Source organism: Lobosporangium transversale, assembly GCF_002105155.1.
Source record: "Lobosporangium transversale strain NRRL 3116 chromosome Unknown BCR41scaffold_42, whole genome shotgun sequence".
In the NCBI taxonomy this organism is placed as follows: domain Eukaryota; kingdom Fungi; phylum Mortierellomycota; class Mortierellomycetes; order Mortierellales; family Mortierellaceae; genus Lobosporangium; species Lobosporangium transversale.
This window is the reverse complement of record NW_019029020.1, coordinates 281,004-298,186: the sequence shown is the minus strand read 5'-3', so window position 1 is coordinate 298,186 and position 17,183 is coordinate 281,004. Positions and strand designations below refer to the sequence as shown.

Below are 17,183 nucleotides of genomic sequence, written 5' to 3'. Positions count from 1 at the left end.
GCTCCCCCTGAATTTCGATACGGTTGGTGTTGCTGTTGTTGTTGTTGTTGTTGCTGTTGTTGCTGCTGATGATGTTGCGACCTTTTATTCCGATCGATCTTCTTCCTTGCTCTTCTAGTAAGTAGTTCATTGACTTTGTCATGGTCAGCGCTTGATACATTCCCCATTGTGATGTCGAAGAAGAATATGTATTTAATACTGTTGTTGGATATTGGAGTATGAGAAGGGAAGGCGTAGTTATGGAGAAGGAAAATAAGACAATGCAACTAAGAATGTGAAGAATGTGTGTGAATGATGGATGAAACCAATGGAATGAGACAAGGACAATGAAAAAAGTACGAATGTCCCAGCGAAGATGAGATGAAAAAGATAAAAAGAGAAAGAGAAAAGAATAAAAAAGAAGTGAGAACCGTGGAACGGAAAAAAAAAAACGTGGGTGAGAAATATGAGGATGAGATGGGAAAGGAGAGTGAAGGTAAGCGCATGTTGTGTGAGTTTGTGTAATTGTGTTTGTGTTAATATGCAATAGCCGCACTTTTTTTTTTTTCAAACACAGATTGGATTTGTGGGGGGGTGAAGAAATAAAAAAAAAAAAGGAACAGAGGTTTAGAAAAAATCGATATGAAATAAAACCGGTTCATTTGGGGTCACTGACACAATTCATTCGTTACATTTTAGAATAACTTCCAAAGATGGCTTTGATCAATTGTGGCTTTGAATAAGAATTGTATTGTCCAATATTATATATATTATGTATCATAAAATATAAATAAAACATTTTTATTGTATCTCTCTTCAAATTATCATTTTCATCATGAAAATTAAAAAGCTGGTCAGATGGTCAAACTCACAGACACACAGACACAGACACCCAAGCAAACATGCAAACCATCAAGAACACAAACAAAGAAAAAAAAAAGCCTGTAAACCACCAGAAACAGACCAAACACGTCTAGCATTCAAAAACATCAACAAATAGAACAGCAGCTTTTTTTTTTTTTTTTCTTTTTCTTTTTTTTTTTACATCTCAGTTTATCGAAGAGCAAGAGTGAGAAAAAATAAAAAAAATAAAAAAAATGAAAGCACATGCAGAAAGAGAGCCGTGTTCATATAAACAAACGATGCCTGTGGAAGTGAGAGAAAGGCTATTGGACCAACAGTAAAAAATGATGATCGTATTGGAGGAGAGCGGTGATCACAATAACAGGGGATATCCAATACAGAATCGAAAAAAAGAGGGAGCCAAAATCAATACCCTCGAAAAAAAAGCAGGTAAACATTTAACACACATGAAAAAAATGAAAAAAAAGAATATATTAGTCAAAGATGGAACGCAGCAACTAAAGAAAAGATATTTGCCGCTGCATAAACCTTAACAGATTCTAGGCAAGGGCGCGGATACCCTATAACTCTACAATGAGCAATTAATGGCATAAATGAAATAAGCACAAGTCTCGACCCTGAGCCTTGAGCCTCTGGCGCCGCTTGCATTTTCGTCATTCTGGGTAAACTTGACCACGGCGCTTCCTACTGTTACAGCAGCTAATTTGCCTGTAAATACACGTCTCAAATGGTCCTACACCCATCTTGATCTTTAGTCACTTGACCATTTGGGCTTTTGGATCAATATTAGTACCCACCGGCGTCTCTTTGTATTTTTCAGAAAAATAAATAAAAAAAACAATGAATAAGCCATGTATATTTTCTGTAAAACTTACATCTACGCCCAAGGCCAATTTACACGAATGTTCGAATGGTACCGCTGTCCTTTATTACGTGGCGAGTATGTAAACAAGGCGTAGTATGACCGATCCAATCGTACGTGCAAACACTTTGTAGTACACATGAGAGTGGGATGATGTTTATGGAATATATAGTGTTTATCGCCTTTCTCGTCCATATTGTCCAAAGACCAGCTTGCTGCCATGAATTGGTGAAGTAACACAAAAAAAAATGGAGGATTGGGATAGAATGAGCTCCTGTGTGGAGAAAGATGGAGATGAGAGACAGACAACAACATGAGCGCACATGGCTGTTGGTCCGTCGTATAAAACACTAAAATGCAACATCCCGTATAAACGTTTCTGTTGCGCTATTTACATAATTGACCTTCTGCATCCTTTCAGGAAATAATCGCGTGAAGGGATTTCGCACAGATGAATCTTTTTATAGTATTCAGCTGCTATTGTTCGATAACATACACTATCTCACATCCATACAAATACCTTGCACTTTCTTTATCTCCATGTGTCTTTTATTTAGTGTGTTGTTGCACAACCGATGCTATTGATCATTCATCTCGAATTTTACGCCCATTCATCTCTACATTCGCATCACAGCCTCTGTTCCGACCATTTATATCACCTACTTTTCTAGCCAATATAAAGTCTTCTGTTCGTACTCGGATAGTCTAACCGTAGCCATTGCTTATTAAAAGAGATATTTCAGTATTTGTATGTAATACTATGATGACGAAAAACATTTTATCAGCAACATAATGGTACATCCAAGTTTTGTGCAAACATCCAATTAAACCAATTTCCAAATGATCTCCATTATTGTAACATCAAGGTGCGACATGTGTATGACATACTCCAATTAGAGTGTAAAAAGAATTGTGTATAGCACGGGTTTCGTAAGACAATAATACAGCTTAAAAAAAAAAAAAATCCCCGAATTAAGAAACAAGTGGCCCAAACATCAAATTCTCTAAACAAATTAATGAATAGCATTTGTACCTGAAATAAAACTCCAACGGACACTTGCAAGATTAAAGTGTTTGTGATAAAGAGTAATCTAGATTCCTGGTAATCAACAGTAAAACAAAGATAAGTGCATCCTATGAGCACAGGTTATGCTTGAGCAAAAATCCTTTCCCGGTATGCAAGCCAAGTGAGAGCTAAAGAGGAACCCTAAAATAGACGGAGAAATAGTACGATCATTTTATAACCCAATCAGTCCATGTCCATTCCACCTGCCTGAAATGCAAGCAAAAGCAAATGCGCGTTAAACTATGCTGCAAGTATGGTATATACCGCATATATATATATATATAATACTATATACATATATAACTTCTTTTCTTTTTTTAATCAGTCGTCTCTATATTTATTAACTGGCTTTACCAGCTCTTTTTTTTTTTCTGAGCAGAGTGTGAGATATAGATACTTTTATTCAAGTTATACTTTCCTGGCTCCCAATAGCTCCCCCTGGAATAGGTATAATATATTTAGTTTCTTTTTTATCTCTGTCCACTCACTTTCATATACCAGCCAGCAAACGACCTTTCTACCACTTTCTCAAATATAAATACACCTGCTTCTCCCCCTACTTTGAAACGATACACTCATCACGTCCCCCTCCACTTCATCCAACGGTCTCAGCCCTTTTAACCTGTGTTTTCTTCATCTTTCCTACACCTTCTCCATTTTACTCTCACTACAATACATATAATCATGAAGTTCACTTCCATTCTCTCCGCCATCTTCCTCGCCTCGGTCGCCTCGGCAGTCATGCCAGATCTCCCCAATAAAATTGATACCTGTGTCATGCCTGGTGTGGTTGCTCTGACCTTCGATGATGGCCCAGGTCCTTACAACGACCAACTCCTGAAGCTCTTGGCCGAAAAAGGCGTCAAGGCAACCTTCTATGTCATGTAAGTTTATCTACATTCTCATCTTCCATTGTCCTTGAATCAATACAAGTACAAATATCATCAAGGAATCATTGCCATTTTTTTTTTTTTTTTTTTTTTTTGCTGACCTTTGTTATTGTCACATTCTCTACGAATAAAAATATATAGTGGATCCATGGTTGCAGAGAACCCTCAACAGGCTGGTGCTCTTAAGAAGATCCTTGATGGTGGCCACATGTTGGCCTCTCATTCATACAGTCACAGCAACATGGATACCATGAACGAGGAGCAGCTGAAGAAAGAAATCCAAATGACCTCCGATATCATGTTCCAAAACGCTGGTGTCCGCCCTGCTTACATGCGTCCCCCTGAGGGTCGCTGTGGCGAACTCTGCACCAAAGTCATGGAGTCAATGGGTTTGGTCATCTCCCACTGGAACGTTGACACCAACGACTGGCGCTTCAAGGCACTGGCTCCTGAAACCGCTGCTGTGAAGTCAATGACCGAGATCAACTCAGTCATCCTCCCAGGCAACCCTGCTACTGACTCTTTCATCTTGCTTGAACACGAGATCCATAAGTTCTCTGTCGATCTCTTGGCCGGGCGCCTTATTGATGCCATTCTCGCCAAGGGTTACAAGTTTGTCACTATGGATGTATGCGTTGGTAAGCCTGCCTACCTTCCTGGCTCCACTATCCCTTCTGCTGCCTCCAACCCTATTAATGGTACCTCTGGTGCTGTTCCCCCCGCCGTCACTTCTGGTGCTGTCCCCTCTGTTGAGGCAACCGCTGATGTCACTGCCAAGGCCGCTACTGGAGGCAACAGTAACACGCAGGATAATTCTGCTGGCTTTGTCCAGGTCGGCGCTTGGGCTATGGGCTTGACCGCTGTTCTTGGTTATGCTTTTTTCTAAAAAAAAAAAAAAAAAAAAAAGATTGGAGGCCGTTTCCCTAGGTCAAACTCATCCTTTTTTTCATTTTTTTTTTTTTTACTGGACGACCATCAAGGCTTTTCGTTTTTTGATTCAATGATTAGTCTTGGTTCTTTTTTCATATTGCATGTATTATTTAATATGTAGAATCTACCCTGCTATATCTAAACTACAACTACCTTAATCCACAATTCGACGAGAAGGATCCTCCTACCTTAATTAAACTAAAGTTTCCTTCCTGCTTTCATAAACTGTAAAAATATATATATGCTCTATACCATTGGGAAATGACTAAACGCGGGCCACTCTTAGTTGATTGTATACATGTTCCTTTTTTTCTTTTTCTTTTTTTTAATAACATCCCGATAAATGGGCCTAGACAACAAAATGTTTTTTTTTTTAGTCTTATTCCGGTAAAATTAGTGTTAAATATAAATATAAGTATGTGTAAAAAAATAATAACAATAGATAGCCATAATCAAGGATACAACACAACGCATATAATTCAAAACGCAAGAATGAATGTATAGTTTATATTTTAGTTTGGACATAATCATGCTTGTTTCCGAAGTATGAACTCAAACACCATACAAACATACATGATTTGATTCTTTTTTTTTTTTTTTTTTTTTTAAGTGGTTCCCAAATCGCGAAAGCAACGTCATTAAACGCACTTTCTTTGTGGCCCATTTGGAGCTGAGACTTCACTTGAAGCAAAAACAGCTTTTTTCGACAATTAAGGCCGCAGAGGTCATTTGGGCTTATTAAGAGAATTAGTTCTATAAATGGGTTGTCCCCACTACTGGAGTTACTATCCAATTATCGTACCAAAAGCTGCCTTCTCTCTTTATTTCCTTTAGGCATAATATCCGCCGTGTAACTGTAACTCTACCAAGTCTTGATCAAAGCACATCCATGCATTTATATACTTGTAGAAACACCTTTTTTAAACAATTATTACCGTAATAGTTTATTAAGTCAAATTCCACTGTATGCCCATTAATAGAAAAATTGCACAGGTCTTTTCACTACATCGATCTGGAAAGTAGAAACTCATTTGTTAGATGCGCGAAGCGCGCGCTAATCAGTTTAATGCTCTAGGCCTAATTCTTCATTCCTTCATTCCTCATTCCCTGATTCCTCATTCCTTACCCATAAGAAAGCAAAAAAGCACGTCCAAGAGAAGCCAAGTGTTTGGCTCACTAAGATAGCGATTACTTTTGATAATGTCCGCTAAATATATAAAACCATGCTCACTTACATTTCTCTCTTCCATTTCTTTCTGTGATATATCACTGCCATTAACTACTGCAGTAGCTACTCATTGCAGCAGCACTTGCTCATATCCGCTTTGTAGATCTACAACTTCAACAAATAGCACAAACCAACCTATCAACATGCCTCACAAAAATACTACCGCATCATCATCTTCTAGCAACGGCCATGACATCAATGCAGATCCAAGCGGCACCTTCTTTACATTTAGCGTGAACCAAGGGAAAGAAGGAAGAAGCGGGTATGCACGGAAAGCTAAGGAAATCAGGGATGGAAGAGAAAAAAGGAGGGAGATCCACGAGGGCAAAAAAAGGGCCTGCCCTGTAGACATCCGTGATATCGTCGAGGAGCATACCCCTCGCAAACGGATCTGTTCCCAAGACACGGTGATAAACCCAGTATCAGGTAGCTCTTCTAGCCATCCTCAGTCGTCTTATTCGGCTGAGGAAATCGAAGAACAGAGAAAGATCTGCGCTAACAATGTCCTTCATTCTCTTCTGACCAACAATAGTCCCTCGAAAACATTGAAGCAGTGCAGAACGTACTTGAAACTTTGGCTGGTAAATTTTTATTTTTGTTCTTTGTTTGTTTGTTTATTTTTCAAATTCTCGGATGAGACTGATTGTTTTTACAATATAAATAAATAATAGGTGTTCTGCGAGACCAACTATGAAGGGGACTGCAGCGTTGGCGCAACAAAAATGCTGAAGTATTTCGAAGAGGTTATCTTCCTGCGGACAGTTAAGAAATACATCGATCCAAACGCGGGGTTCATTGGTGCCGTTGGAAAGCCCCATCACAGACAGCCAAACAAGCAATGAAGGGCAAGTTGACCCGCGAAGAAAAGAGGAAGGCGAAGCCTTGGGAAGAAAAGGCAACAGAAACAGATGAGAGTATTTTCCAGGATGTCATCCATGAGCTGGAGCAAGGTCGTATTCAACATGATCCACAGCCTCATGAGGCCTTAGACTTTTAAGAATTCGAGGAAGCCTTACAAGGCGATAAAGACGATGTAGGAAGCGGAGACGAGGAAGAGGGTCGTCCGCAACCGACTGAAGAGGAACCTCTCCAGTCTACTGAGTCTCAAGCCCTCATGATTTCTACTGTTGCGGAAAGAACAAAAGGTAAAGCTAGTGTAATCCATGTATACAAATCAGCACTGGTGCAACGATGAGATCCATTCTTAATTGACATTCTGACACCCAACTTTAGTTACTACACACACTATGAATCCTACACAACTCGACAATGCGGTTGCTTATGACCTCATCACAGAAGCTGAGGGAGAACTCCTTAAGTATGCTGATGTTGTCTCAAGCCACATTGATCGATTCCAACATATCAGAAAACAACATCAACTTGGATTAATCGACGATGAAACATTTCTAAACTATAGTGCCTCTAAATTCAAGGGCAACAGTGAGGAGCTGTCTCTCTCCGACTTCCGTGCCCGCCTCCAAGTTGTTTTTGCCCGCTTCCCCGATGCCTTGTCCAGCGATGAGGATAAAATCAATTATTCCCTCCAGTGACTAGATGGCGACACATCTCGGCACTTCGCTCCATACATCAATGGAGAACTTGAGGATGTCTCTGGTGTCTTGACTTCGTATGAGGTATTCATCGAAACCCTTGAAGAATTCTTTGGTGATCATCTTGAACAAGAAGACGTCGAGCACCAGCTATCCTGTATCCGCCAGTCAGGTTCCATGATCGAGTACGTGACAGAGTTCCGCCGCCTTGTTGCCCGCAGTGGTTGGAATGACTGAGCTCTCAAAGCTCGCTTCAAGAAAGGCCTGTCGAGCGAAATCCATGGCCTCCTGTTACCCCAATGGTCCAAGTTTAAGACTGTGCACGAGGTACAGACCGCTGCGATCGATGCGTATAGAAATCTGTCCTCGCATCGTCGTCAGCGACCTCGTTTTGATTCCTTCAAGTCTCAACATCAACCTGCTCGTCGCCCTCCCCCAGCGACTACTTCTGCTACAACAACCTCCTCCTCAGCTCCATCTATGGCAATGGATGTAGATGCTATGCGCGCTCGGCGCCTCACACCCGAAGAAAAGAAGCGCCGCAGAGATATGGGTCTTTGCCTGTACTGTGGTGGCGCTAACCATATTGCCCTGAATTGCCCTACCAAGAAAACCATCCATGCTTCGGTTGTTGAAGCCGAATCGGGAAACGACTCTGCCTAGGCTCCGACGAGGAATGGATCCTAGGATGTGACAGTATATAGCCTTAAGCCTATAAAAAGGCTTGTTTTAATAATTATAATAAAATCATCTTTTGTCTCTCTTAATTATTACATGGTAGCAAAGCTACTCTGATCCCCGACCTTCATCCCTGTCCCCTGCCTCCCTGACCCTGGTTTCCCTGTCCCCCTGTCCCCTGCCGCACCACCCTACCTCCTCGATTTTACTTTCAACCTGCTCTCTGTGGAAGATTTAGCCCTAATCCTTGATTCCATGACGCTCACTACCGACAACCCTGTGATGACCCCCGCTTTCAAGTACCCCCAACCCGACAAGTTCGAGGCAGTGCTCCTATTCGAACCATTCGAATCGAATTTGCCTGATATCGAATTCGATTCGAATAAGGTAAGTTCAACTTCGATTCGAATTCGAATAGATATCAGGATTCGAATGCTATTCGAACCATTCGACATTCGAACCATTCGAATCGAATAGGAGCACTGGTTGAAAGAGATGCCTTGATTGAGACTTATATAGTTTTCTAATAAGAGTATAAGTATTTCTCAAAACTAGCAAATCATAAAACTTTTTACAATACAACTCTGAACCAGGGCTATGAACTAAATCACTCATACCACTTCGCAATTCAAACCACCACTCTCCTATTCGAATCATTCGAGCCATTCGACACTCGAACTATTCGAATAATCCGCGTCATTCGAACCATTCGAACCATTCGAATCGAACCAGGATATGTGCAAGCGAAATCACTATAATAATTTTGTGCAACATAGTATTTCGCCCATATTTCTAGAGCATTCCTTGCAACAGGACATTAACTAGTATAAATAGGTCTACTTTTCTATCTAGTTCTGTAGCATAGTTCCCCCTGAATAAAGATACCTTTATTGCACCCTTAGATCCCCCTAGAACACTACCTTGACTTTTGCATTGGTAGCAAAGGAAACCACGACCACACCCAGAGAACTACAATTACCATTGAATTTCACCCCTCGCCATGGAACACTTGAATAACGCCCTTTCGTCCATCGATCTTCCTCTGAACATTCGCGAAGCCATAGCTACTGCTTTTAATCAGGCCCTCTCTACTGCCAAAGCCAACGAAGCCGCTGAGAATGACCTAGCCAGAACCCTCGCCACGGTCCTAAAGCCACAGAAGCCTACGCCTTACGAAGGAGCTATTAACGCTGTTGCAGCCTTAAACTTTGTCGACAGCCTGGAGGAGTATTACACTATTGTCACACTCACGCCATCCAAATGGGTTCGATACGCTGTCCTCAGTCTCAATGGCGAAGCCAAGGCATGGTGGAGAGATTCCGGGTTGAATCTCGATACACCTTGGGCTGACTTCCGTAAAGCATTCCTCCGTCAGTTCACCCCTCCAGATTCTGCGAATGCAGCTCGCCGAGCGTTGGATAAACTTCGCCAAGGAAGGATGAGTGTGGCAGAATATACGAGCAAGTTTAGAAGCCACCTACGTCTGGCTACAAATCTCGACAAAGACTCTGCTTTGCAAAAATACATGCTAGGCCTTGAGCCTGAAACAAGCAAGCAGGTGAGACTTAGACAGCCAGAGACGTTGGACGATGCCATTGAGCAGGCGACCATTGTCCACAGTATTCTACATCCCATCGATGCCACCCCTGTATCCGCTGCCCCGAACGCCTTATCACCCCATCATGAGAATAATTCTGGCCCTACACCAATGGATCTCGATAACATGAGAATGTTGGTTGCCAACCTGTACACCTCTCTCCATCAGCAACGACCAAACAGAAACCACTCCAAGCCAAGCTCGCTACCCAAGCTCACAGCAGCTGAACGAGAACGTTGCGTTCGTGAGGGGCGTTGTTTCAGATGCCGGAACCGAGGTCATAGAGCCGAACAATGCCAACGCACCTCTGTCTTTAATATAGAAAACAATGACCATACGCTTTCTGAGTCGGGAAAAGAGGAGGGCGAGCAGTAAACCAGGCCTGCCTCGCCCCCTCTAGCCCCAGCCTTCAAGCCCTGGATAATAGAGGGCATGGTCAGTTACAGTTGATGACTACAAATAAAAATCCTTTGTGCACAAATATAACATCCATGCCCCTTTCTGATCACTCTATTGCTCCCACTGCATCTACTTCCTTACATCTACTCTCTAAGTATTCACCTCATCCTGATCCCCATTCCCCTACTCATTCCTCATTGCTAAAAAACAATCCCCTCTCCGACCCTATTTTCCCCTCCACTGATCCTTTCACTGTTTCCACTTCACTCACTTCCACTCATTCATCTACCCCTAGTTCATCCAATCGCCACTCCCATTGTCGTAACGAAATTCGCCTTCAATCCTTCAGCCTTACCTATGACAAACATAAAAACTCTCGCCGACTCCTTACTTTCATTGGAGCAGTGAATGGTCGACCTGCGCGCATTCTTGTAGATGGAGGGGCCGAAGGCAATGTCATAAGTTCCTCTTTCTGCGAGAACACACATGTTCCGCTAATTGAGGGTAGACCCATTCCTGTCATTCTTCCCAACGGTACCGAGACAATTGCTCAGCACACAGCCACGTTCACCCTCGCCCGCAACGCGTATCAGGATAAAATCAACGCCATTGTTTATCCTCTATCCAAATACGACCTAATTTTGGGTAAACCATGGCTGACGGATATCAACCCTCGCATCAATTGGCGAACAAATGATCTGCATTTTGAATACCAAGGTACCCCGGTCTTGTGGGCTTGCACTGGCATCGACAGGGAGCCTAGACAGCGATCTTCCGTCATATCTGCTCTTAACTTCCTTACCGTTGCCTCGGAACCTGATGCCTCTGTATTCCTCGCCCAAGTTCGAGTTCCAGTACCTGTCTCTAGCAGTAGTTCTGAACTACCGGACTCTATCAAGCAAATCGTTCAAGTCGAATTCCCTGATGTCTTTCCTACAACGCTTCCCGATGGCCTTCCCCCTGACAGAGGTGATAGCATGCGTATAGAGACTGACCCTTATGCTGACCCACCTGTCCGACCTGTCATCAGATTGTCGATCGCTGAGCTTGATGAACTGAAGAAGCAGCTAACTGATCTTTTACAAAAAGGATTAATCTCACCGAGCACCTCACCATACGGTGCTCCAGTCCTCTTTGTGAAGAAAAAGGATGGCTCGCTTCGAATGTGTGTTGATTATCGGGGCCTGAACAAGATCACAAAGAAAAACAGGTACCCCTTACCACGGATCGATGAATTGATCGACAGATTCAGAACAGCTAAATGTTTTACCAAGCTGGATCTACTCTCGGGCTATCATCAAATGCGTGTCCATCCTGATGATAAACACAAGACCGCGTTCCGAACTCGCTATGGCCACTACGAGTTTAACGTCGTACCTTTCGGTCTTACAAATGCACCTGCAGCGTTCTCGACTATGATGCGTAACGTACTTGATCCACTTCTTGATAAATGTGTTGTTGTGTATCTCGATGATATTTTAATTTACTCCGATAACGAGAAAGATCACTTAGAGCACATCCGACAAGTACTCTCCCTCTTGCGTCAAGCTGGGCTTTATTATAAATTATCCAAGTGTTCCTTCATGCAGGAAGAGACTGAGTTCCTAGGCCATGTCATCTCCAAGGATGGACTCAAGACGAATGGCGGACTTGTCAAGGCAATAAGGGAATGGCCAGTACCAACAACCCAACGACATGTGATGCAATTCCTTGGTTTGACTAATTTTTACCATCAGTACATTTCTCATTACGCTGATATTGCTCTTCCCCTCACACAATTGTTAGGCTCCAATAAGGAATTCCACTGGGGAAAATCTCAACAAGACGCCTTTGAGACTTTGAAAAGAGCAGTGAGCTCAGCACCAGTTCTTAGGATATTCGATCCTGCCCTCTCTACAGCAGTCGAAACAGACGCTTCAGGCTTTGCAATTGGTGCTGTCCTGTTCCAGACGGACCAAAATGGTGAATCACGACCAGTAGCTTTTACTTCACGCAAGCTCAACCCAGCGGAACGCAACTATCCTACACACGAACAAGAACTGCTGGCTGTGGTGCATGCTCTGAAGACATGGCGATACTACCTTGATGGTTCTCACTTTGTCGTTTATACCGACCATGCCACTCTACAACATTTTCCTAGCCAGTCGAACTTGACTCGCAGACAAGCAAGATGGATGGAGTTGCTTCAAGAGTATGATTTCGTATTCAAGTATAAACCTGGTAAAGATAACGTCGTCCCTGATGCTCTTTCACGAAGACCGGACCTCAAGGACTTGGAGGCTACACCTACTACTTTGAACTCCTTGGATATCAATCTAGACCATGGCATTCGAAAACAACTAGCCAGTTGCTACCTACACGATCCAATTCTAGGTCCCCTCGTGCATCAGTATAAGGATGCCTCTACCTCGGATCGTTACTTCGTGGTGGATGGTCTACTCTGGATCAACGCTGGACAAGGCCCTCGCCTCTGCATACCCAAGGACGACGGACTCCGTTCACAACTCTTGCATGACGCTCACGACGCTCCTATATCAGGCCACTTGGGATTCGATAAAACGTACAGTAGCATGCGACGAACATATTTTTGGCCACGCATGGCGAGGGATATAAAAAAATACATTGCTTCCTGTGAGCAATGCCAGCGTAACAAGCCTTCACTAAAGCCTCCTGCAGGGCTTTTCCAACCTTTGGCAATTCCAAGCCAACGATGGGATACTGTAACAATGGACTTCATTGTCAAGCTTCCGAAGACAGCCAGAGGTTTTGACGCGATCACGGTCTTTGTGGACAAACTGTCCAAGCAAGTTCATTTCTGCGCTAGCCGAACTACCGACACTGCCTCTGATGTTGCACGACTCTTTTTCGACAATGTTTTTAGACTGCACGGCATGCCTCGGACAATTGTGTCAGACAGAGATTCACGTTTCACCGGCAAGTTCTGGACAACGTTGATGAAGCTCATGGGCACCAAACTTAACATGTCTACTGCCTTCCATCCACAATCAGACGGACAAACAGAGCGCGCCAACAGAACATTAGAAGAAATGCTCCGCTCTTACATATCGTACAAGCAAAACGACTGGGATCTTTTACTGCCTATGATGGAGTTCGCATACAACAACTCTGTCAATCCTACGACAGGCTTCTCCCCATTCTTTCTGAACTATGGTCACCATCCACTAGTCCCTGGATCTCTTTTAAAGCCACCTGATACCAATGTTCCGGCTGTCAGTGATTTTGTTCGAACCCAGTCGATGAATTTGGCGCTAGCTCAGGATGCCATCATCGAAGCGCAGAATAGGCAAAAGGCCCAAGCGGACAAAACTCGCAGGCCTGCTACGTTTGCTGTGGGTGACATGGTGCTCTTAAGCTCGGAAAACATCTCTGTCGCGGGACATAAAAATAGGCCGTCGCAGAAACTGGAACCTGAGTACATAGGCCCTTACAAGATCATTTCGAAGGTCAATGAAAATGCCTACAAGCTGGAACTACCGCCTGACATGCATCAGCATCCAGTCTTTAATGCCGATCTGCTTCGCCCCTATATTGAGTCACCTCGTGAATTCGGCGACCGCTCACCACCACGCCCTGCCCCCGAGCTTGTAGATGGAGAAGAGGAGTATGAAGTCGACAAAATCATTGACTTCAAAATGTTTGGCAAAACTCCTAAGTGGCTCGTTCTTTGGAAAGGCTATCCATTAGATGAAGCTACTTGGGAAACAAAATCTTCGCTCGCAAACGCTAAAGAGGCGCTTGCCGTCTTTGAGGCTTCAAGAAAAACAAGATAATAGGTTTCTTCATGACGGGAAGGATGCAAGCGAAATCACTATAATAATTTTGTGCAACATAGTATTTCGCCCATATTTCTAGAGCATTCCTTGCAACAGGACATTAACTAGTATAAATAGGTCTACTTTTCTATCTAGTTCTGTAGCATAGTTCCCCCTGAATAAAGATACCTTTATTGCACCCTTAGATCCCCCTAGAACACTACCTTGACTTTTGCAATATGGCTTATTCGAACCGTTCGAATCGAATAGGAGCACTGTCTATAGTGCGTGCCAAAACTGATGCAATAAATTACATTTTTCAACATTCATTCATTCTCCTTCTTCTTCCTTATGATCTTCCCTGCCACCACCGTTTCTCATTCTCATTTGTCTCATCTCCATGGAGTCTCATCGTCATCGCCATCAGTGGCCTAATTAGTATTTAATTGCAGTTTGCTTTCAGCATCTCATTGCATCTATTATGGCAATTAACAACTTCTTGTTTTTATTTATTCCTGTTACTTCTCCTTTCCCCTAACGATGTTCTCTCCTTTAGCCTTATACAGTGGCTTCCAAAATTGTCCACATGTTTCACGCCCATGTTTTCCATCTTGATTAGAATAATAGCGATGGTTGCTTGCACTTTTATTTATATCAGAATAAACAAGTATGCCAATGTTAAGTGTACTGGTCCAGTTAAAATATCCCTAGTCTCATTCATCATGGTTTTTAATTGACAAAAGTATTTAATCTCATTTGGACAATTATATAACCATCACTTATTTTACGCACCTTTGCTGAATTTTTTTCAAATTATCTCCCACACACTTGAGTAGATACTCTTCACCTACACTCTTCTAGGAGCCTACGTTACTCTTTCTAAAGACTCCAAAGATGAAGCCAATCAAAGCTTCCGTTGTTGAGCATGCTCTCCATTTACTCGAGCAGCACAAGTCCATCCGTCAGGTTGCCACAGAAATAGGCATATCCAAGTCCTCAGTCCATAATATCTCTAAGACATTAGGGCCTGCCAGGAGTAAAAGTAGAGCTGGTTGGCCACGGAAGTTCGATTACCGGAATGCATATTATATTCGATTGTTGCTTCACCGTGGTATAATCTCATCAGTCGATGCTACCAGACTCTATAACGATGAGAACGAAGATCCGGTGTCAGCTAATACGGTGCGTCGGGCGCTGAGAGATATAGGCCTGGAAGCTAAAAAAGCCGTCAAGAAGCCTAGGCTAACAAAACGTCAAAAGAAAGCTCGACTGGACTTTGCTCTCCAGCACAAAGACTGGACCGAAGCTGATTGGAAGCGAGTAATTTGGTCCGATGAGTCCAAAATTTGTAGGACATCTTCTGATGGCATGCGCTATGTTTGGGTGGAAACAAATAAAGAACCAAAGGTGAAGGCGGCCGATATTGACCCAAAGTTAGTTTCGCCCACAGTCAAACATGGTGGTGGTTCGATCATGGTTTGGGGCTGCATGACGTGGGATGGGCCAGGCTACTTGGCCAAGATCGACTCCACGCTGGACTCCGAGCTGTATATTCGTATCCTCCAGGACGAGCTATTGAATACTGTGAATTGGTACAACATTGATCCAGAGCAATTTATCTTCCAACAAGACATTGATTCTAAGCATCCGGCTAAGAGAGTCACAACCTACCTTGCCTCTATTGGATTGACAAGAGCGTCAGGTAGAATACTGACATGGCCTGCCAATTCACCAGACCTAAACCCTATTGAGCATTTGTGGGATCATTTAAAAAAAAAATTCGCGAACATGGGACCATTCCAGAAGGCATGCTGGAACTCTGGGAAAGAGTGAGCCAGATATGGGAGGAGGAGACACCGAAGGAGGTCTGCCGCAATCTGATAAGAAGTATGCCTGAGCGGATGTTAGCAGTCATAAGGGCGAAAGGGGGCAATACAAGATTTTGATAGGTGAAAAAAACCGCTGGTTAAAAAATTGTCCAAATGAGAGGAAAATTTCAAAGTAGTGAAAAGCTATCAGAAACAAGCAGGAGCGCTAATAGGTTTAAAGCAGATAAAGTACATCTTCAAGGTTACTCCCATCTAAGATTCAAGGGCACATGCGCTGCTCACTGTTGAACACTTATAGTTTTCCCTTGGAAGAATGAAACACTTGGACAATATTGGAAGCCACTGTATTAAAGTATCTTAGCCACTTAGATATAGAGATATAGGTGATTGTGGCACGATCGGCTTTGAGTGCGAACTGTCACCAACTATCAAAAGACAAGTAATATCGGGTAAGAGGATAGATATTCCACAAAATAAGCTGAGGTCTACCCATTGTATTTTGATGAATTTGATAAACAAAATAGTACCGAGGGCGCTTGAGTTCTTAATAAAGGACGACAGAGATAAGGACATCTAAGAGGAAAGAAAGAGACTAGTAACATGGCGCGCTATGCATCATAGCAATGAGTATGGTAGTATGATTGGTTGTACATCTACCGACACAAACTACACGTTAGAGATTCCTAATAACTGAATTCATCGTTGTGTGCTTAATAGTGTACGGAAATACCTAAGATGTATGCACGCGTTAAATGAAAGAAAGCATCGGGGAACCATAACAATGCAACCACCAAAAGTGCAAAGTAAAGCTGCATAGTATATTTCAACTATAGATAAATCATTTGTAATTCTGTATTTAGTCCCAGTCGCATAAAGAATGCCAACATCTACTCTGAGCTACATACGAACTTGATAAGATATTCTGGTCAGTATTTGATGCTTAGGCAGCGACTCTAGATCTAAGCCTGTGTCATGGAAGGCTTCCTGGTTATGGTGTTTAGGGCTAAAATAAAGACCCCGTACAAATAAAAAAAAAGACCCCCCGTGCAAATAACTTTTATTTATTTGCACGGGGGGAGCGGTGTAAATAAGGTGTGTACGGGGCAGTGCAAATAGATTTTTTAAATATTTGTACGGCCCCCGTGCAAATATCTTTTTTCTAAAGCCAAACAAAATGCTCATTGCAGGGATCGAACCTGCGACCTTCGCGTTATTAGCACGACGCTCTACCGACTAAGCTAAACGAGCCTCCGATGGAGGGGTTGAAAAAATCACTGTCTTAAGAACCGGGGGGTTATATTGAGATGCCCTTAAAAACCGCAACGAGACGCAAATACATAGAACACACTGAAGTGTTGTACCAAGATAAAGGTCTGGCCCAATGGCTGAGTAGTATACTCGTCAGGGCACCCTCCTGTCTAGCCCAGGGGCCGGGTTCGAGTCCTGGTTAAGGCACATAAAGTGAAGCAAACATGTGCCAGGTCAGGGATTTGCTTGAGTTTTTATACTTTCTCTCCGAGACAGCCTAGTGTTCTCCG

The 17,183-nt window shown here is 42.9% G+C and overlaps 2 protein-coding genes and 1 non-coding gene across 3 annotated transcripts; 2 read left to right on the top strand and 1 right to left on the bottom strand.

The window, feature by feature from the left end:
* Positions 1–3,548: 3,548 nt before the first annotated feature.
* BCR41DRAFT_310987 (hypothetical protein) lies at positions 3,549–4,547 on the top strand (the record flags this gene model as incomplete). The annotated part of the gene is made up of 2 exons (XM_022021010.1): positions 3,549–3,655; positions 3,803–4,547. 2 exons carry the CDS (start codon positions 3,549–3,551, stop codon positions 4,545–4,547), a joined length of 852 nt encoding a protein of 283 aa, XP_021877953.1.
* Positions 4,548–6,933: 2,386 nt separating this feature from the next.
* On the top strand, positions 6,934–7,574 carry BCR41DRAFT_360378 (hypothetical protein; the record flags this gene model as incomplete). Its single annotated transcript, XM_022025348.1, has 2 exons — positions 6,934–6,964; positions 7,053–7,574. The coding sequence occupies 2 exons, from the start codon at positions 6,934–6,936 to the stop codon at positions 7,367–7,369; spliced, it is 348 nt and encodes a 115-aa protein (XP_021877952.1). The 3' UTR covers positions 7,370–7,574.
* A 9,246-nt stretch (positions 7,575–16,820) lies between these two features.
* On the bottom strand, positions 16,821–16,893 carry BCR41DRAFT_t123. The gene has a single exon. It is a non-coding gene; the product is annotated as a tRNA-Ile (tRNA).
* Positions 16,894–17,183: the final 290 nt, after the last annotated feature.